Source organism: Anser anser (assembly GCF_964211835.1).
Source record: "Anser anser genome assembly, chromosome: 4".
Classification (NCBI taxonomy): Eukaryota; Metazoa; Chordata; class Aves; order Anseriformes; family Anatidae; genus Anser; species Anser anser.
The window spans coordinates 66,481,873-66,504,129 of NC_139724.1; the positions used below are offsets into that span (position 1 = coordinate 66,481,873).

General features: G+C 39.6%; 1 protein-coding gene across 2 annotated transcripts in view; it reads left to right on the forward strand.

Moving 5' to 3' along the window:
- The window catches only part of MAN2B2 (mannosidase alpha class 2B member 2), a 31,254-nt gene that overhangs the window by 172 nt on the left and 8,825 nt on the right, over positions 1-22,257 (forward strand). The window contains exons 2-11 of one of the 2 annotated variants that reach the window (XM_083834457.1): positions 1,047-1,110; positions 4,462-4,608; positions 8,443-8,548; positions 10,883-11,055; positions 11,953-12,068; positions 13,065-13,242; positions 15,919-16,117; positions 19,373-19,563; positions 20,437-20,623; positions 21,528-21,661. In XM_083834457.1, coding sequence (XP_083690583.1) covers positions 1,069-1,110; positions 4,462-4,608; positions 8,443-8,548; positions 10,883-11,055; positions 11,953-12,068; positions 13,065-13,242; positions 15,919-16,117; positions 19,373-19,563; positions 20,437-20,623; positions 21,528-21,661 — 1,473 coding nt within the window. In that variant the 5' untranslated portion in view covers positions 1,047-1,068. Of the gene's footprint in view, positions 1-1,046; positions 1,111-1,586; positions 1,830-4,461; positions 4,609-8,442; positions 8,549-10,882; positions 11,056-11,952; positions 12,069-13,064; positions 13,243-15,918; positions 16,118-19,372; positions 19,564-20,436; positions 20,624-21,527; positions 21,662-22,257 lie in introns of those variants that run through there. The other variant, XM_083834456.1, reaches the window with a different exon arrangement.

Below are 22,257 nucleotides of genomic sequence, written 5' to 3' on the forward strand. Positions count from 1 at the left end.
ACTGTATATATATTTATCTCTAAGCCATATGTTTGCTGGATGTGTGCTAGCTTTCTTGGAACTGAAAAGGTTTAAGCTGATGATCTGGGGAAAAACAGAGTATCATAGAGCTGTATTAAAGCTTCATCCAGCTGCTTACAGATACTAACTCTCTCTTTAAAGTACCTACAGACCTTGATTGCTCTCTGCAAAGTATTATCTTAAATAAAATTAACCTTAACATTCCAGTACAAGCCACCTCTTTTTGGAGAAAATTATAGTCTCACATATTAATAACCAAACAAGGGCACCGCTGTAGGAGAATCCATTCATATCAGCCATATTTTACAAAATGTAGTGATTTTATGCTCTTCAGCTCAGTATTACAGAGTTACATACTCTTTTTCATTCTGGACTTCAAAAATTTACATACTTCATATGTTAAAAAAAAAAGTTTGGCATGTAAGGCAGTACATTATATATTTCTTTTTTTTTTTTCCTAAAATGGAAGGATAGATACAGATCTTACTTAGAGTGTGATCTGTTTCTACAGGTAACTTAAATATTGAGATGGGTTAATTTGCACCCAAGGGCTAGGAAGTTCAGCATGAATTTACCTTTATCAGTGCAAGTCTGTAGAGGGATACTGTAAAACTATTTGTGATGGTTTCATCACAAATAGTGATGTGACTGCTTGAACTAAATCTAGTTAGACTACCAATTCTAAATCAACAGACAAACTTGAAGGTGAGAGCAGATACCACTTTCATCTGACTTCCTTTACTTTTGAATTGTTGGAAATGAGAGTTTGGTATGATACTTTTTATCATTTCAAGATTGTAACATTGTTAGAAGCAGGTACTTCACTCAAACTACAATTTAAGCAGGGTAGCCAAATTATACTAATGTGTATTTTAAAGAATGAATCAGCGAAAGAACTATTTGGGTTTTTAATATCATAGCATTGGACAGAAACAGGTACAACTGCAGACCAAATTTCTAGGGAGACTGGGCTACCTTACCTATATAACATTTTTTAAATTATGGACTTTTTCCCTTTTCACAAGGGCTATCAGCAGACCTAGGAGCATGGCTGTTTGTTTTCAGCACAGCAGACAACACTCACTAACGGTAAGAAAGCAAGTGAGAAATCCAATTTAAATGGGATCAGAAGGTCAACCCTATAAAATAAAATTTAATCTTGCTACAACTTCAAAATGCAAAGACAATAATCCGTATTGCAGTACCAGGCCCAGAAACAAAGAATTCCATTCAAAATAGAATTTCCACAAAGAGAAATCACCAGGATTTCTAGTCAGCGAGGATGCAGAACACCTCTCTGAGCAATACGGTTTTATAGAAAGAAAAAGTTAAAATAAAAATAAAAATAAATCAGCTCCGGGGGCAGCGCTAACAGCTACCTCCCGGGGGCCGCGGTTTTCACGGGGTCCTGCACCCTGCTGCAGGAACCTCACGTACCAGCAGCACCTCGGGGCTGCCAGCCACCCCCTGGGGCCAATTCCCCTCCCCATATCCTCCGATTTAACCAAAAAGTGCTTTAAAGGGAAAAAAAAAAAGCAGCGCCTTCGGGCGAGCAGGCCCGCCGCTGCCGTTCCCTCAAGATGGTGGCGGCCCGGCCGGGAGGCGGCGCCGGAGCGGGGGGCGGCCGGGGGCGGGACGCGGCGGGGAAAGCCCCGGCTTCGGCCCCGGCCCTGGCCGGCTGTGGAGCCGCCATGGGGCCCCTGCTGCTGCTCTTCAGCCTCGTCCTGCCGGCTGCTGGCCGCGGGCAGCTGCGGGCCTTCGTGGTCGCCCACAGCCACATGGACGTCGGCTGGGTTTACACGGTGCAGGTGGGGCCCGCTGAGGAGGGAGGGAGGCAGGCCGGGGAGGGGGGGGGCGGCGGGGCTGAGCCTTCCTACTGCTCCTCGGCTCGGTGCCGGGTTAAAAAAAAAAAAAAAAAGGCGTAAATCGCTGAGGGGACAACCCCCCGGTCTGTCCCGCAGTGCGGCTGGTCGCCCGGTTTTGTGGGATCACCCTGGCGGGGGAAGGCCGGGTTGGCATAGGGGCTCGGCGCGTCGCTTGGGGTTTCCTGCTGCTGGCGTTCAGTGGGATGCTCGCCGTGTGTTTTGGTGTTGTTTTTAAAAAGGACAACCTTCTAGCTCTCAAAGGGTGCTTTAGCTGCTTGGCAGGCTTTCTTGGGCTTTCAGGGTGCCCTGTTACTGAGCCAAAAACTGAAGGAAATTCTCAGTCCCCAGAGACACCCTACTGGCCAAGGCAGAGTCGGTGCCTAGGGCCACGGAAGTGTGGCAGTAAAATTTTTGCTCAGTGAGTGAGTTGCAGAGCAAAAATAAATCAGGTGAGGCATTAATAATACCCTTTTGTATTTGTCAGTCTAAATCCTGCATCCTTTTTTATTTCATTACAATGAATTTCTTTAGATGATGCAGAAGATGCTGTGGATACTTTACTTGCTAGAGTGATATGACATCGCATGCTTAAAAATAACTATAATAAAAAAAATAATGTCTTACCAAGAAAATTTTTACTGTTGCTTGCAGGTCGCCTAGGTTGTGAGAACAATAATTTTCAATTCCAACCCAGACCACTGGGCTTTATAAACTTTGCAGGTGTTCTGGTATAGCTTAAGTTTGTGTCATGATGCAGATTGGCTTGTTTTAATCTCCAAAATACATCAAGAAAATATTTTCAATAGGTTACCACATGGAATATTTTACTAGTGTATCACATTTGAGGAGTCCTTCATCAACTCTTAAAATATAGCGTACTCCACTGACCTATTCAGAATTAAAATTGAGCACGATGTTGTAATCCTTGTAAATATACTTGGATTTTAGGTTATATTGTTTGCAGCCATTTGTGAGACAAATGAAAGCTTAGCAGACATTTGAGCGTGTCACTATTGAGTAATAGTAAAATTTGAAGGCTATTCCCTTAGTTAAAATTTCACATTGTGTAACAATGAGTGTCTAATCATAATCTTGATTATAAAAAGTCCTGCAGAAATGATTGAAAAGTCATTGAACAAGCAATTATTTAGATAAGCTCTGAAGTATTTTAAGCCATTCCTCCTACACTCAAAAATTTTTGCTTTTCTAGTGACAGTTAGCAAAGATAGCTGGATTTCAGGTGTGGAAAGCAAGGGGATAGGAAAAGTTAGTTTCTGATTTGTATCACATCATCCTGTTCCTATTTCAGTGTGTGCTTTTCTTTCTTACGGGAAAATTACCCAAATTAAAATTATGGATTCATATTTTATATATTATGCCCAGTAGTTGTAGTTGGATGAGGGATCTGTTAATCACTTTCAGGTGCATGTTTGTGTTGTGGTGCTTATTTTCTAGGCATGTATCATTACCTTTAAGTAGAAAAACGATATTGTTGATGTTAAAGTAACTATGCTATTATAGATACACATGGAAACTGTTGCAAGAAAATACAGGCACTCCAGGAAATTCTAGTATCTCTGCTGTTGCTTTTAGGTGTTGTATATCACTTTGATGTTAAGTAAGGGGTGAATCACTGCATATGGCCAAGCAGAAGTTTTTCTGGCAAGGAAAAGTGTATCCAAAATATCATTTGCACAACTTTAAACTAATATGGTGTTGTTTCTTTGATACCATATGATACGATATAACTGCATGATAGATCACAGAATCACAGAATTGTAGGGGTTGAAAGGGACCTCAAGAGATCATCGTGTCCAGCCCCCTTATTTGATTATTTGATGAATATAGCTCCCATATTTGCATTCCAATAAAATCCATAGGCCTTCTGGAATCAACGTTGCTTTAGGAACAGGAGACACATGGAGTCGATGCTCTGATTCTCGCACTGGATGATTCTACGTCAACAGTCAGATTTGTTCTGAGTCCTTTGCCTCTGTTCTACATCATCAAGCAGGATGGAGTTATTTTTCCTGACTAAAACTTCTAGGGTCATAGTAGAATAATTTACAGTTTACGTATAACTATGTTATACCAGCAACACACACCCACAGCACAGTCATACTCACACAGCAAAAACAATTCTGATAATTCAGGACACCAGCAGAAGAGCAGAAATGGAAGGGTAAAGTAGGCGTGTGGATTTCTTTCCAGCTACATTGGTGGAAAGACTTACCATGCGTGGTACTGATGATGGAAGGTAAGCAGTGAGGGACAGGGTGAGCTGTTCCCAGTAGGTCAAAAAGGAAGCTTTTATTGATGTCTGCTGGTCTTGGGGGAAGCTACAGCATGATCTGGTCAGGTCCTCAGTCAGAGAATAGTTTTTGGAACCAAAGGCACACAGGGTGTTTATAACCAGGGAGAACTCGGCCTTTCTGACAGTACAAAAGAAGTTTGCAACAAACTTGACGTTTTCATCTCTTTCATCTCAAGCCCCGTGAGTGTTCAAAACAGCCCCCTTAATATAGGCCAAGCACCTCTTTCCAAAATGCAGTTTCTTTTCTACGTTATTTTGCAGGAGAGTATGCATGCTTACGCAGCAAATGTCTACACCTCTGTTGTAGAAGAGCTAACGAAAGGAAAGCAACGCAAATTTATTGCTGTGGAGCAGGAATTCTTTCGACTCTGGTGGGATGCGGTAGCCACAGATAAACACAAGCAGCAGGTAAGTTGTACTAGAGCCAAGTGTACTGCTAACAAGGAATCCATGCTTTTTTCAGAGGGCAAGGATGGGGCAAAGTATTTCAGCATTTGCTTTTTACCCACATCTTGTGCAATCTGTCTGGAATCTAGCGCTTCTTATGAAAGGACCTTACCTCTAAAGGCAGTTACAAGAGGTTAAAACCCCAGCTGTAGATCAGAGTGGTAGGAGGTAGCAACCTTTGCACTAAGACTCTTTACACTTTGCAATTCTTGTTTCATCAGTAACTTTTTTTATTTGGGGGCATGCTAGTATAAGATCTGGGTGATTCTGAAAGAGGCTGCACCAATATTTGTCAAACATCTGAAGCTTACGAACTGATAAAGCAGCTCACAGGAAGGAACTCCTTTCTTTCCAGTTAAGTGTTGCTCAAAAAAACCTGCTGTTTCTAAACAAGGTTAGTGCTGCAAAAAGAAAAATGTAGGATTCAACAGCAATAGCTGTTTCTTGGGTTTGCTTATTTATGAACTGTGATCCCTTTCAGTCTTAAGAGTTTTAACTCAAGAATTATTTTTTTTTCCTTGTAAAGACATTGCGAAATTTTGTTTGTTATTTCTTGTTTCATGACAGAGGAAAGAATCATGCTAAAATCAAAGACTGGGCTGGTAGCCCATTGCAATGTGTGACGTTTAAACTTCGGATCCTAACACTAGTGGGTACGCATGTGCAGCTCCCCGTAGGTACTTTTGCTGAACTCCAGGCAACAACAACATATTACGTGTAGTATGTTAGATTTTATTTGGTTTAAAGACATCTGGTTTGATTTTTGGCTGGTCTTGTGCAGAGCCAGGAGTTGGACTCAACGATCCTTCTGAGTGCCTTTCAACTCAAGATAGTCTGTGGTTCTATGAAAGTGTAGATATGTAAAGTGTCATATGAAAAAGTCACCCCGTCTGGTTTTTGTTTAAACCTAGTCCTTCAATAAATTCTGAGTTTTCTGTAATGTTTTGTATTTGAATAATAGCTTGCAACCTGTGTGCAGCTGACCTTTGTAAATAGGTTTTGCTGTGGTGGCAGTTCTTTGCCCGTACCTGCCCCATGCAAGACAGATCCCTTGTCTATTCTTAATTAGAAAATTGCATTGTAAATCCAGGGTGGGGAAATTAAAGAAAATAGCATAGGAACTGCTTTGTGCAGGACAGGAATATACTCTTTCTAATGGAAGTTGTTCTTATTTGAAGGATGTTGTGTGGCAGTAAGCCAAGCTATAAGGAAAAGGCCTATAATTCCCTGTAGTTCCTATTCTGTGGTATCCAAAAGAATAAACGTTTATCATGTTTGACCTCAGCAGCACAAAACTAGTAGTTAGGATTCAGCCCTTAATTTTCTTGTCTAGATTCTTGTGCCTTTTCTGCATTTTAGTCAGTTCTCTATTGCTTTTATAATAGCTTCTCAAAAAAATAAAATGATTAAAAACAAATTTCTGTGAAACCTGTTTGTCAGACATTGAATCTCAAGAAGCTACGATGCTTGTTGATAAGCGACGTGTTTTTCACATTAGCAAGTTGCAAATATTGGGCCTTGAAATTAGGTCACTGTGGTTATTGTCCCGCTTTTGCCACTTGAACTCTAGCACTAACTGTTTTCTGTGGTACAGCCCACAGGTTCTAATGTAGTATTTTACTTGAAATACAGGATTTAATTCTAGTTTCTTTTGGAAAATCTGCTTTGGATTAGTAATGTCAGCATTAAAATTAGTAAAAACCACAGCCTGAGCACTGAAGCTGGTTTTACAATTCAGACAAGAGCACATGTAGGAGTGAAAGGGGCTGCAGCAGTACGCAGCCAGATGTGAACCTCTTAGTTCTCCGTGCATGTTGTTCCCGCATGATGTCTGGGTGCTTTAACTAGTGGGGAGAAAAGATATGTAGCCACTTGTAGCTGGGATGTACGAACGGGTTGATGTAAAGGTAGTACCGGTTGTCCCAGGGTCCGTGGATATGTTCTACTGCTGTAACAGCCTGCTGCTTGTAGAACTGTTGTGTCTCTTTCCTAGGTTCCCATTGCCTTTTTCCAGCTCAGGTCAGTGTGAGGGCATGTCATTACAGATTTTTCAGTTTTCTGGGGTTGGATATAATTTAAATTACTTGAATTATTATTATTTTCAGTATTTCCAACCTCCCTGTAATTCCATGAAACTTAAATAAAGTTTCCATGGCCTAAAGTCTGGTTCAAAGGTATCTTTTTTGGACATCCATCCAAATGGGGAATAATAGCTACAGATGCTTTCCATGTAGGTCAGGACCAGTTCTGTGCTGACACCAGATATCAGTTATCTGGTCTCCCAGCATGCTAATCAGTCACCACAGTTGGCTGGAACTAATTTATGAATGCTGAGCCCTGAAGCATTTTCACAACATTGTGAATGAGAGAAATGATTATAATCAAAACTGACAATCTGGCATCGTATCTGGGCAGACACAGGGGAATTCAGTGAAGGTTCCTGGGGAAATGAGCATAATAAGTCTGGAACTAGCATCCTGCATGACAGATTTAAAAATAAAAAATAATAATTAAAAAAAACAACGGTGAAGAATAAAATATGTATTTAGACTTTCCGTTGAAAGTTTGAGGTATGTATCTTTGAAGTTTTAGGTAGCAAAGTAACTATGACAAAAGCAGAAGCCTCTCTAAGACTTTCAGAAAGAGGCACAGATTATTACCCCCTCCCTACACACCCACACCCAGCAAGTTTGCCAAAAGCTGCGCTTAGTGGCATACTTGCTGTTTCTAGTGGTTGAGGTTAAATAAAATCTTGTGCAGGTCATAATATATTGACAGGTTTTAAACTAGGAAAAAGAACAGTAAAGAAGGTCAGCAGCATGTTTAATCATGTGGGCCAACCCACTACATGTGAAATATCTATTTCTTAATAAAGCTTAGGGAGAGAAGCTTTCTCAAGAAAAAAAAATCTGGAAACTTTCCCCTTATTTTATTATTTTCTAGGAAGAGTTGCCATCCTTCAGTGGTTTTTTTTGTTTTGTTTTTTTCCAGTTTTTTTTTTGGTTGGGCTTTTTGGTTTTTTTTTGGTGTTTTTTCTTGTTTGTTTGTTTTAAACTAGTGTTTGTAGTTCAGAGTTATTTGAAATAACCTTGATTGTACTCTTACATCCAACCTCTGAAGGCAAGGTCGATGCTTACAGTATTGAAGAGATGTGAGCATAGCCACAGCACCCTGCCTTCCTCCTGGATCCCACCCCGTTTGATCTCCGATCTGTTCCTGAGCTCGGGGACTAGAGGAAGCCCCAGGAGCCTGGCCATCGCTGCTTGCATGGAGTTGCACATGGCTCACTCATCCAGCTTCCTAGTGCTGTGTCAAAGCCAGGATGTGGCAAGAGGAAGACTTTGAGAGAAGCAAGAGTATCTTTTTTTAATCCTCCAGCTCTAGCTGCCTTGACGCAGGATTCTAGGCTGCTGCAAGTGTGTGGGGACAAGAGTCATGCTTAGATAGTATTAATCATGATGAGGAGTACCTCATCACGATCAAAATCTCTGCTGAGGAGTACCAGGTCAGTGTCTATATGGCAGTACATCTTCCATGCCTGCTACCTGGTTTCAGTGTAAGCTGGGGAAATCGGTGCACTGTGCAGCATATTCGCTTGCTTCCCCTCCCATCGCCCTGCCCTTCTCTTTTCGATAACACTCAGTACAGACAGCCTGTTATCCCACTTTTGTCCTGGATGCCTTCTTGACAAGTGTTGTGTCTGGGTAATACGCTGCGAACTGAAATGAGTTTGCAGCCTTTTTGGATAAGAGTGAAATGACATTTATGTCCTGTGTCTTAACTTCACTATCATAGGTCCATCAGTTGCTTCAGGAGGGACAACTGGAATTTGTCATTGGAGGGCAAGTGATGCACGATGAAGCTGTGACACTAATTGATGATCAGATTTTACAGTTGACAGGTATGTGTATTTGCATTTAGCTTTTGTTTTTTGTTGTTATGACCTTGGGGGTGGTTGCTTTTTCATTTCTCCAGCCCAATTTTGCTATTATTTTTTTTCTATTCTTTAGGAACTGATTAAAGTATTTCTTACTTCTTATTTGCTGATGGGTCATCTGTATAAAAAACATCTTTGCATTTAAAAGAAAAAAAGAACGACTGACTTGTAGTTTAATCTTTGTCAATTATAAACTTTTTTGAAACAGAGGCCTTTTTAATTTGTGTCTGTTGGAGGGCTTAAGTTCCTGCAAAGATAGTTATGGTGAAACTGAGGGTTTGAAAAACTCTGGAAGAAAATACCTGATAACGATTCAGAGTGTGAGGGGGTTGTATTGCTTAGGCAAAGTCTTCTGCAAGACATGGGCCACAGAAAGTCACCAAGGTCATCTTAGCTTAGCTGAGAGTCTTGCTTGATAAAGAAACCTCAATTATAATCATTAACTACAACCTCTGTTAGAAATCGGCGCTTATTTCCAAGAGATATGCTGTCTCCCATTTTAATTTTCTAGCATCTGCTTCCAGCCATTTTTATGTTATGCCTCTCCATCAGGTAGCATAAAGGGTCTTTTAGTATTTTGGCTTGTCTCCGTTTGGTTAAAGAAAAAAAAAATAAAAAAGGACACTTCATGTCACCGTCACGCTGTAGATGTCTACAATATGTTATGAGGGAGTGGTGTGGTTTTGGAGGGTAAGAGGATATATTAGCACCAGCTGGCTGTCGTGGCTGATACAAACCCTGCCTGTTTCAGGGCTATACGCTGGGCAGCTTTTTACAGGAGAGTAATGCAGTTCAGACAGCAGCGTTTCCACTTGCTGAACCTGACTGCGCAGTAACACTGGCCATGTTCCCTGCCTGTCAGTGTTTATCGGGAGCACAAGGAGAGCAGCTGATTTGCTTCTCAGTGAGTCACCACATCGCACTCTGGCCAAAAGGAGGAGGGAGAATGAACATCTTCTTTCAGCTGACTTCTGTATTTATAGGTGGTTCTGAAGGCTTTGTACGTCCAAGCCAGGATTTTTCCAAAGAAAATACTTATATTGACTGTTGAGTCCTTTTCTTGAATGCTAATATAGCTTCTTATTTCATTGAAGTTAGTTGCACAAATCAGTATTTCTAATCTAATATTTAATTCTGTGTATAAACTAAATTTTGTTTAAAAGAAGATTCAAATTTACTAGTTAATTTAGCAGGAACAGAAATATTAATGTATTTTAATATCCCCATCAATTTTTCCTGAAAGCACTCAGCTCAGTTTCCACTGTTAGGAGTACCTGCAAGCAAAAGATGTATCCTTGCGTTGTGTGTTGAGTACAGCTTGAAAAGAGAAAGCCAATGCAGACATTTGGGATCTACAACTTATATCTTCTCCTAGCTGTGTTTTGGAAGGGTCTAGCAAACTGTGCCAAAAGTGTGCTTCAGTGAGAAGAATTAAAATAAACTCATTCTTTGAGAATGTTTTCACTAAAAACGACATCAACCGTGGGAAAAATGAAGTGAAAAGAGGGTGCCTTGCAACCTCAGTTACTTAAATGTGGTCTTTGGAATGGAAGTAATACAAAATGAGCAGAAGTGGTTGCATGTTCAAGTAGTTATGTGCACAATTCCAGAACTATAAAATTAACATCTGCTTTTCTCTCTTTTTTTTTTTTTTGACAATAAGAATCATAGTGCAATATACTAAAGTCATTCCTAAAAGCAACTGCTTATCTGGTTGGTATACTTTTATTTAAATGGTTTGCCTGAGTTGATCCTGTTGGCTGGTCTTTCTGTTTTTTGTGGATTTGTTTATTAATTGAAACTCAATTTAATACTATATTAATAACATTAGTTGTAAATCACATCTAACAAGATTGCTGTTAACCTTTGACTTTTTCTGGTTTTTATGATCTTCAGTCACATTCATGTTAGTTTTGTTCACTTGTTCCTTTGCCATTCACGTGAGACTGAAATTTCCTGGGACGTGTCTGATTTTTAGCAAACACAAACTCAGACTTGAACCCATCAGCCTTAACGTAATCTTTCTCTAAGTAGTTTCCCAGGCCTGTCTCTAATCATAATTCCTGTTTGTTGTTCATCTTTTATGATGTTAATAAGTTATACTTGGCACAGTAAAATAAATATTGCCAGTGTGAAAGTTTCTGTTGTGAAACATTAAATTCCTGAAACTTTAAATGCTTTGGAAAACATCAGCGAAGAGCTATCCTTTAAGTGCTTATCTGTAATACTACATGCATATTGCACTGATAAAATAAACTTGTAGCAGTGTTCCTAATGTAAACAAATTTTGCTTTGCAGAGGGCCATGGGTTTTTATACGAAACTTTTGGGATCAGGCCTCAGTTTTCTTGGCACGTTGATCCTTTTGGAGCTTCAGCTACAACACCAACTCTTTTCGCTCTGGCTGGTTTTAATGCTCATCTTATCTCTCGAATTGACTATGACCTGAAGGCTGACATGCAGAAAAACAAGGTAAAAAATACCCGAAGACTGAAAACTGTGTCAGCGTGTCCTTGTAATAATGTAAGCTATTCAGTTAAGAAAGGCATCCCAGAGTTGTGCAAGAAAATGTAGGTATTTCTTCTCTAAAAGTAATACGCCAATTGCACGTTGGTAATGGTAAAATATATTGTGTCTGTGTAATGCTGTCAGTAATATCTCTGAGTTCTGGTCAAGAACAAAATATAGTCTAGCCTGAGAAAGATACAAAATGTGGGCAGGTAGGCAAAGAAAAAGTGGGCCTGGAACCAGGACTGTTAGAATTGGAGGCTTTTAGGATGGGTTTCAGTCTAGCCTGAGAAAATCTTAGATATGTCATTTTTCTGAACACAGCTTTAAAGTACAGTGTGTGTGTTTGGGGCTGGTGGCTGTCATGCTTGGAGCATTTATTTGTGGCTGTAAAAGCGATGATACCAGGTCTGTCAGCGGTGTAGCTAAACGCTATTTTGCTGCATTCAATTTCTGTTTCAATTTCTGCCTTCTCTTGATCGAAGTGTCCCAGATGCAGTAAAGATTTGTCTCTTCTTTACACAGTGTTGGGTCCTGCCTTGTCAACAATTTTATGCCCTAAATTATGTGCAATAAAGGGCTTTCACTGGTACAAGCTGGGCATTAGGCAAAGATTTTATGAATGTTGCATGAAAGTCAAGCATCCCTGAAGAAAACAAGATTTCTGTTGAATTTGATGAAGCCAGGACCTACCACCTTAAGCTTGCAGTGTATTGTGATTCTTCCTTTCTGCTTTTATGAGCTTCTGAGAATCTTTTCCCGTCTAAATGTTTTCAGGCAGCTGACAGTCTGGGGGCTTCCAAAATGGTACTTTTGTGCTTGTCATTGGGGTAATGGTTTCTTATTTTGCTTGTTTTCCAGAGGCTCCAGTTCATATGGCAGGGCTCTCCTTCTTTATCTGAAAGTCAGCAGATCTTCACCCATGTCATGGATCAGTACAGCTACTGTACCCCATCGCAAATACCTTTTTCAAACAGGTCTGAAGATTTCTGAAATAGGCAGAAATACTGATTGCTTCTGAGAGTTTATATGGTCAGAGCTTAAGCGTTTTCTTTGACTGTTTTCTTTCAACAGTATTCTTCTGCTTTGCTTCACAGACGTGTGGTAGGTCAAGGAGGTGTCTAGACTCTGTAGATCTGAATCAGGGTTATTAAGCACCACCCTGCTACCTACCATAATATGTGAAGTTTGCTTATTACCTAACAATTGAATCCTCAAAAGTGACACTTTCTACTGACAGGCATTAGAAATGCTTCAAAATATTCTCAGACTTTAATCTTTTCTACCACCAGGAGGCTTAGAGCATGGGTATAACTTTCATCTACATATATATTGTGTCAGTTCCTATCAAAAAATAAATATAGAATAAAAATGTGAAACAAATCAGTTACTATAAACAGAAAATATCCAAAGCAGGACTGGGATTTTTGTTTTTCTGACTGAAAAGTTAAGATTTAAAAACTCCAGGAAGCTCAGCAGGGACTTGGCTATTGCTAATTGATTGTCTATGGGAGATTTTCAGCACTATATTGGGCTGAGATTGTGTGCATTATCAGTGTATAAAGTGAAGAGGCTCAAATTTTCCATTTACTGTGGAAAAACTCTGAGAGCTGTGAATTGAAAACTTTATTTCTTTCTCTGTCTTACCCAGTAATCCACACCATGTAAACAAAGTCTACTTGGGGTGATGTCCTCATTGGTACAGAGCTTGCTGGTTTGTTCTGTGATTTCTTTGTTCTATGCCAGTAAGCAGCAGGGACTTGGGAAGATGCATGGTGCAAAAATAAGACAGCCTTTCCCCTACCACACGCCCAAATGAACACTAAAATCTGAGCATTGGCAGTGAATAGAAACTGAATTTCTTGCTCTTATTTCCTACGTGTCTGCATTTTATCCCAGCGCCTCTCAATGTGTTTCTCCCAGTTAGATGAATAAATCCTGTTTATAGCCTATTGCTTTCTTTTTCTACTTAGATCAGGGTTTTATTGGAATGGATTTGCAGTATTCCCAGATCCACCAAAAGACGGTGTTTATCCAAACATGAGTCTCCCTGTTACAGATACCAACATCCATCCCTATGCACAGGCCATGGTGGCAAACATTAAGGAGAGAGCGGCCTGGTTCCGAACAAGTGATGTTTTGTGGCCATGGGTAAGTGCATCGTCATCAGTGTTTGCTTGAGAAGCGCCAAGTACACCTGCAGAACGGACAGGAGGTAGTTGCTTCTTCGCTACACTGCCCAAATGCAAGTTTAAACCACATGACTGTAAAGTATTTTTCTAATAAGTGGGGCCTACGTGTCTGACTAGTGAATATTTTTAAAAACTGGAGCTTTCTTGTACAGTCTGCCAATTGTCTAGCAAGTCTTCCACCCTACTTAATATAGAAAGAGATGTAACAGAATTGTAAAGATATCCTCTTGACAAGCTACGTACTACGATACTGCATCCTCTTTCCTTACCTTGTATTGTCAATTTCAATGATCTCTTTACATTACTGCTTGGCACAACATAATTCTGTGTTAACAAAAATGTTAGTATTACTGGAAAATGTACTGAGTATTAGGTAGACAAGGTATTTTTGAACTGATATGTTAATCTTTTTTTTTTTCATACAATCTTTGTATTTTAGTTAGAAACAGAAGCATATCCCAGCTGGGTCATCCAAACATTCTTTTCAGCAATCTGCTATGTTAATTACATCCTCCATGTACAAATCACACTGGTATGCTTTTAGCTAGCTTTAAGTCCTTAGAAAAGAAAAACTTTGCCCAAACTGAATGTACAGTCTGTTTTTGAAATTTGATAGATGCTGTAGGTCTCATAATTACAAATAAAATACGTGTTCTCAAGGCAGCTATTTTACCAGAATATCTGTTGTCACAAAGAGCAAACATGTTCTGATGAATGCAGTTTTCTGAGTCATTGTTGTTTCTCTCCTATGTCTGTGCCACTGTTACTTATATTGTGCTGGATTTTTGTTGTTTTCTGGTTTCGTTGTTGTAGGTTGGGGGCCTGGGTTGTGGGAGGGGGAGAGGAGTGGGCTATAACACTCTGGAGTGGTGGTGCAGGGACAGTTATGCTAGAATGGGAAGGAGGGAGTCTGGAATGGTGCGTTTAAATTCCAGTTGTCTTGGTCCAAACCTGCAGTTTTGCAATAACGTAAGAAAATTTCAGTCTCTGATTTGCTGACTTGCATTGCTTTGTGATTATTACCCTGTTTAAAGTTTGTTAAAGTTTGCTACCCATTCAGAGCAATTTGTGAGAGAGTGGAAAGAAATATATACCTGGATACCTCTGTAGCTAAGCTTAATTTTTTTCATACTTACAGCTTGAAGTACTTGGATTTTTTTTTTTCTCCAGTTAAGAATTAGGAAATAGGCACCTTCCCGTTTCAGGTCAGACCTCACATCTTGACTATTGGCAGTTTTGTGATGAGCTATATGGACAAACAAGTGTGTGTTTGAGATCTGAAGAGCCTGTTTGTGCAGGAGGTGCCACTGGGCTGTGGTGCAGTGTAAACTTTCAAACCTGCCTCTCTAGAGACTGTAGAAAGATGTAGGCGGGAGGGAAGGAGTTGTCTTAAGGACTGGAACTGATCCTTGAGATCTCATTTGGCCTGTGTGTTTAAACTAGTTGTACAGTAATGCATAACATTCCTATGTAAAGTTTTGTTCGCATAATGAGTGGATGCAATGATTGAATGCAGCAGGTTCTCCTGGATATCCTTGTTCTGCAGGGCTGTTCCATTAAGCTCAGTTCCTTAATGAGTTAAGTCACCAGGTTAAAGTTACTGAGCTTGTTAGGTAAAAGGTTGGGGTGAAAGATGGGATTGCAGAGAAAGTAGAGACTCCTTAGACACCTTCTTTCAAACAACTTCTAATTTTTGAAGACAAATCACTGAGAGCATCTTTATTTTGAAAATGAGATCAGGATATTTTGTAGCACAAAACGAGTTGACCTCTTGTGCAACATTTCTGTCTGAAGCACGGAGACATGAAAATGAGGATGCATTAAGCTGGTGTCAGTTAAGCTTCTGTTAAGCCCTTTTTTTTGTGGAGAGGAGGGTTTCTTAACGTGTTACTGTGCTTCAGACAGATGCCTATACTGTAACACTGATATTCAAGAACATACATGCCGTGGCTGAGTAACTCGTTTTCCTGTTCGGGTGCCGTAGCTGAACAAAGACATTCTTATCATTTTTTTTGAATGTTTGTAGATGCAGATAGTATGTATCGAGATGCCTTCTACAGAAGGCAGAGGTTGTGCAAGCATACTCACAAATGAGGCTTTGCTACACTGTGTATTACTTCACTTAAAAATCAGGATGAACATCAGAGGTACTATAGTCTACTGTGGAGGCAGGGGATCAGCAACACAGTGTGACATTTGTACTGGGGGGTTCACTTTCCACAGTTTTTTTTTACATCATCTCCACAACACTTCCTAAAGCTTATTTTCTGCTTTTAAGAAAGCTTACAGAACTTCCTTGTTTTCTGCTAAGTGTTAGAAATGCAGTGTAAAAAGAAACAAAGGCCTCTCTTCTAGGCATATATGCATGCATTCTCCAATTGCTGCCACGGAATTTTACGTTCTTGCACAATATGGTGCATCAACACACTTCTCCTTATCTGGAGGGAGCTGGTCAGCTGGTTATCAGCTGATCTGTACAAGTGACCCTACCCCTGCGTGACGTTTTTTAACAAAAAACTGCTATATGGGCAGTAAAGATAGAAGAAATACCAGTTCAACATATACTAGTGTTAAAAAAATCCTTCTAAATTGCATGACCCAAAGTTATTTTACTGTTCTGTTTTCTGAATTTCAGGGCTGTGACAAACAGTTCTTTAACGCATCTGTTCAGTACTCCAACATGGACCTATTGTTGGATTACATTAACAAGCACTCTGATGAGTTTGGAGTGACCGTCCAGTACGCCACTGTCAGTGATTACTTCCAAGCAGTTCATAGCAAAAATCTCACGTGGGAAATCCGGGATTCTCAGGACTTTCTTCCATATTCAACAGGTAATTGAGTTAAAAACTCTGTAATACCTGTCCCAAATGTATATATTTAATAAAGGGAAATTGAAAGAACAAGAGAGAAAAGAGCAAAAATACATTCTTATATTTATTTACACTACCGGATCCCATAAAAATATGACAAAGTGATCCAAAGCTAGTGGTACAAGAAAGGCGATAGGGCAGTGGTTGGAATATTTCTTTGGGACAGCTAGAAGCAATGGCTGGAAAAAGAGGTCCTGAGAGTATAGAAATAGGAAAACTTGGCAAGAAATCTAACTTGAGATTTTTGTTTTGCTGCCTTTGAGTAATAATAGATTGCAAAGGACAGCTAAGCATAAGGCATATCCATGAGTGTGTCATGTCATCTAATTTTTTGTTAATGACCCAAAGAAATGGATATATGCTGTATGAATTGGTTTCTGTTACAGTGAAAACAGTGAGCAATGAGATAAGCCTGTAGGCCTAAGCCACCTGGCTGAAATTCAGCAACATGTATCAGGGGATGGATGAAGGAAAAATACTGCAAACTGTATAGCACACTGTGAAACAGTTATCAGGCAGCAGTAGCAGCAGAAGTGCTTCACAGAGGTGTGTCAGCGTAAGGTGTAAGCCTTTCATAAAATCAGAGGGGTCTTGTTTGACATCTTGAAAGCAGAAATCTTAGAACACTATTCTGCTTGAATTATAATTTTTGAGTAATTTGATTCATGTTTAGACATGAAACTTGGAAATAATTGTTTTCTCTTCCTCCCACGCATCAGCATGCACAAATACCTGTAGTCTCCTAGGCGTTCTGCAGTATTAAATGTGTGTTAGACCTCTCTGCCTCTTTCCCCTAGGTGATCTGTAATAGGACACACAGGTGCTACAGGACCCAGGGAACTGAAAGGAAACTAATAAACCAAAAGATACCATGAAACAGTTGGCTGCACGGCCAAACAGAGCAATGTCCTGTTATTACTGTTTAAAAAACCTGGTTTGTGCACAAATTAGAGCAGAGATGAGAGCAGTGACACGGCGTAATCTGTGAATGTCTGAAGGAGAAGTGAGTCGATTGAGGAAGGGAGGAGCAAGTGAATCTGAAAGCTGAGGTTCCTGGTTCCTTTTGTGTTAGTGCAGTGGAACAGGGGTGGATCAAAGTGAAACAGTTGGTGCGGAGGATTTGATGTCCACACTCCATGCATTTCCAGGAAAACTAGATGGAATCTGGTCACGTGGACTAAGTGCCCATTAATGCTTGTCACATACCTTCAGGTTTATTTCAGGTTTATTGTAACATGAAAGGAATCCAGTTTGTGAGCTCAAAAACTTGATATATCAAGTAAAACATAATAGGTAAGGGTGACCAGTGAATTCATCCAAAAGCATGTTACTGGTCAAAGCAAACACTATGGCAGCTGTACCCACCCAAGTCTCCTTAGCTCTAGGAGAAAGTCTTTTTCATTAAAGAAAACTGATTTAAGTTCTGCAAGAAAATGTGTGAAGCATCAAAAAGGAAAAATAAACCTTGTATTTGTGAAGTTCCATAGTACAATGCAGTTTATTCATTGAAGTTGCTTGTTGCTTGCTTGTTACTTACTGCACTATATCAGCTCTTCAGATAGAGCTGGGAGTATATGAAGGCAGGCATGCCATAACCAACATCCCTTTAATCGCTTTCCCCAGTAAACTTACCCTTGAATCTTTTTTGTTTTAGGCCTCACATATCAAAGTATACAGAGAGAAGACAACAGCAACTTCTCAGTTTTGAAACTCATTAGTTTGTTTCATTGCAGGGATAAAATTCTCGTTAAAATACCTTTTTATATAACCACAGCTACCACTGCTTCATCACATTCTTGACACTGGATGTATATCTTGGACTATTATGACCTAAATTTAGCTTATATATCCAATATTCTGTAGCATGTCTGTTAACTTTTAAATGAACAAAAATAACCATTGCTTCCTGTGAATCACTGCATGGACTGATCCCTGACTCACTCACCTCCCCCCAGGGATCATGTCATGTCTAACAATTTGCCGATAAATGCTTTGCCAGCTCTAACTGCTAATATCCTTTCGCATCTGGGCTCTTACGGGTATCTTTTGGCGTAACTTACAAGCAGTAGTCACTTGTCGCTAGCCTGCATAACAGCAGCACCCATCATGTTCCAGGTGGGTGCCCACACATAGATGCAATCTCTTCCCCACATGGATGCAATCTCTTCCCCAAACGTCTTACTGTGCCTTGCAATTGCAGGATAGATTTGAGTGCACTTTCTCCCACATACTGTTTTGCTTCTTGATGATTAATCCTCTCTCATTCTTTCTATGCCATTTTATTATGAGTCACTTGTTGGGCTCAGTGTCACTTCTGAAATATTCCTTGGAAGCTCAAGTTTTAAGTCCCAGAGAAGTATTTCCTTCTACTCTACGTTTGTTGTACCATGCTGCTGTGCATATGCAACACTTGCTTGTAACCTTGAAAACTCTTTCAATTCCTGGCATTTTTTCAGGCCCAAAAGAATGACCTACAGTTTTTGACCAAAAGATCCTGTTTTCTAATTGTTGCTTTTAATTATAGGGTGATAGCAGATTGTTAGCTGTACATATTCACTTTAGAAAGCACTGTCTGCAACTTATATCTAGAAAAACAATAGAGCAGTCGTTTATCCATTAAAAAAAAAAAGTGACTAAGATTTGGAGGGTTTAAAAACGTATAACTTGTTTTTCTAGTTTACTCTGTGGGATACTGGAACACGTTAGCAGAAATGAACCGCTGAAATACTTTCTACTGACCACTTGAGGGCATATTTTGGTGTAGTTTGAAGCACTGCAGTAGTATGGGGTCATACTGTCACATCACTGTTTCTACTCCGTTTTGAGGATGTTAAATTTAAGATCAGTCCTTTCACGTGACTTAAAGTTGGGAGTATGGAGGACTCATTAACTTTATTAACAAATAACATAACGTGCGTCAGTGAAGCTTAAAAGGTGTTTTGTGCAGACGAAGAAATTTCTGCAGATACAGGTTAATGTAGCAGGTTAACAGCTTTGTATCAACAGTCATGTTGCTAGGCCTGTAGGAAAGGCTGTACCCTTCCAAAGGGGGTGTTTAAGGCTCTGTTTCTTTGTAGGCCTTATGACTATTCCCTTTGGTGGCTGATGTGTATAATCCACAGCAGGTTTCATGAAAGAAGCTGTATGGTACTAGCCTAACAAGCAATAACTGAAATACTTTTTTGGCATGTATTGGGTCTCTTCAACTCTTAATAGAGCCATTTCAAGCATGGACTGGGTTTTATACTTCTCGAAGCACGTTAAAAGGAGTTGCAAGGAGAGCAAGTTCACTGCTTTATGCTGGAGAGTCCTTTTTCACACAGTATGTCCGGCAACACCCAGAAAGTTCTATTTGCAAATGTGGAGCCCTAAAGCAACTTCAGAGTCTGAGATGGGCAGTTTCAGAGGTAAAGTTTGATTATTTTTTATTATTTTTTAATAAAAATATTTCTTGTCTAAAGGCAAAGCTTTTCTTTTGCATTCCAGTTGGAGTGTCTCCATGTCACTTTTATATTTTTAGCCATAATTTTCCTTTGTAGCAATTTGTTTGTGATTTAGCAAACAACTATCATGAAATGAGACTTCAGCCCCTTAGCCACAAATTCAAGATACAGTTGCTGGCAAATGTTTTCTTCTACTGGGGGAAGGGTACATGGTTCCAAACTTAAAGCATATGAAAGTCCTTTTCTCAGTTCTATTATTTAGAAAAGGGTTACAATAAAAACCTGAACTCACTCAAAGTTGCTAATAATCTCTACTTGTGCAAGTTAGAAGAGAAAAGACAGATTTGTTCCTTCAAAGTTAAGCAGCTAAGTGATCAGCCTCATGCCATTAAGCATTTACAGACCATAGTCCTTTTGCTGGTAATAAATATTTTGTCAGCTAACTTACTGACCAGATATTAGTAGCAAATGAAAACCTGTCTTTCTATGGTATTTATGCAGTACAGTAGTGGGTTTTTTGTTTGTTTGTTTTTTAATTTGCTTTTTTTCCTCTAAATACATAACTTAGAAGTTTATAAATATTAAAAACCAAGTATGTGTAGATGGAAATCTGTGTGTGTCTTGTCTTTGGCCATTTAATTCTGATAGCAATATATTGCAAATAGCAATTTGGAATAGGCAAAAAGTGAATGTGTAAATATGGCTGTGATACCATTTTTTTAAATGAAATGACTTACTGGATTGTGCTTTTTTTTTTCTTTAATAAAAATGTAAAGAAGGTTGGGGGGGAGGCAAACCAGTTGCATTGTAACCTTTGAAACTACTCTTAAATGTAAGGTCCAGCACCATGACGGTATAACAGGCACAGAATCTCCCAAGGTGAAGAACATGTACATGGATAATTTAATGTACGGAATGTTCAATGTAAAGAAGCTAATGGCTTCCCTAATCTTTGACATGAACAATGCTAAAAAGAATGGAGACGTCTATTCTTCTGTTTACAGTAAAGACTCAGGAAAACCAGGTACTTTTAACATAGCTTTTCCAATTTCCAGGGTACCTTATGAAGGTTAATGTGCTCTCCTTGGAGAAAGTCAACATGCTGTTTACCACTGAACCACTGCTGGAAAATCCTTCTCACCTTCTGAGACCTGCTAGGCCTGAGGAAACTCGCATGAATTTTTGAGCTCTCAGATCTCAAGCACCTGAAAACAGGACCTTTTAGCTGTGTGGCACTGGGTCAGAGCTCTGCCTGTATCAAACCTGGCTCCTAGATTCAGACCTCAGCCATATAACAAAGGGGAGAAAGAGGTGGTGATTGGTGTAATTATTAAACAAAGCCTATTATGCAGCATAATCCTATGCAGTAAAAATCAATCACAGTTAAAGGTTCTTGCTATGGCATACTGCCAGCAAGTGTAACAATGTAGAAGAATTTTCAGGAGTCTTCTAAAGACTGCATTGCTTTTTTTCTTGACTTTGGAATTTTTTTAAATTGTCAAATGTAAACAGTGCCATAGGCTGCACAGCAGACTGATTCGTTTTTTTTTTTACAGGGTTGTTTTTAGATTAGGCTTCTCATTTGATCTTCTGTATAACTCATAAAGTTAATACTGCATAACATTGAGTTGTGGTAAGCCGCTTGTTTTCACTAAATGCTTTTACATTCAACTCAGGTGTCATTGGCTGAATACGGGGTATTTTTTATTGGGTAAATAATAGGGGGACAAAAAACAGAAGGTTTTTTATGAAGTACTGTAAAATGTGCTACTTCTTTCAATCATAAAGTTTTACTGCAGGGTTTTACACTAAAATGTTGTAAGGTGGTTGTACCTAGACAGATCTCTTAACTATACATTTTTAAAATGTGATGTTGAAAAGTAGTTGTAGTGACTAATAGCTCTTCTTGTTCCTTTGTGTACCCAAAGGTACTACAGATGTTGACCAGTATGTTATTGTCTATAATCCACTGGCATGGAACATCACCACCTCTGTCACTGTCTCTGTCAGCCACTCATCGATGAGTGTATATGATGAACTGGGACATTTTGTACCGGCACAGGTACTTCACAATTTTCTTTCTTTCTGTTACTTTTCTCTCACTTGCCAGTTCTCACTGACTTGATGCTACATGGTAATACATAATATTACAGTGAAAACAAGGATTACTTCAAGTTGGGGTTTCCTAGGTGTCCTTTAAATGTTTTCCTTTTTTTTTTCTTGTCTGCACTCTCAAATAGAGGTGTTTTTTTTTTTTTTCCTTTAATGTGCAAAAGGGCTTCCTGCTATTCTTGTCAGTTTGGTTTCTCCTTTGCATGTCTGCTGTCTACCACGCTGCACTTCTTTGCTTTTTGTTTTTTAAAAAAAAAAAAAGGTTTCCAATAAAGCCCTGGCCCTGCCCTCCAATTGACAAGTCTGTTTGTACAACTGATGGCTGGCCTTGGGCAGGAGGAAAGATTTCAGAAGTGTAAGTCTCAGAAGCCCAAAAGGAACAGGGGACAACTAGCTGCCAAGGCGACCCACCTCATTCTATATCATAGTCAAGCTCCAAGGCAAGGCCAGCTGTTCCCCAGGAGGGAAGAAGAAGGCCTCATGTGAAAGCTAGCATTAGCTGTTCTCAGGAGCATCCGCTTTGGAGAGCGCATCACCATCAATGGC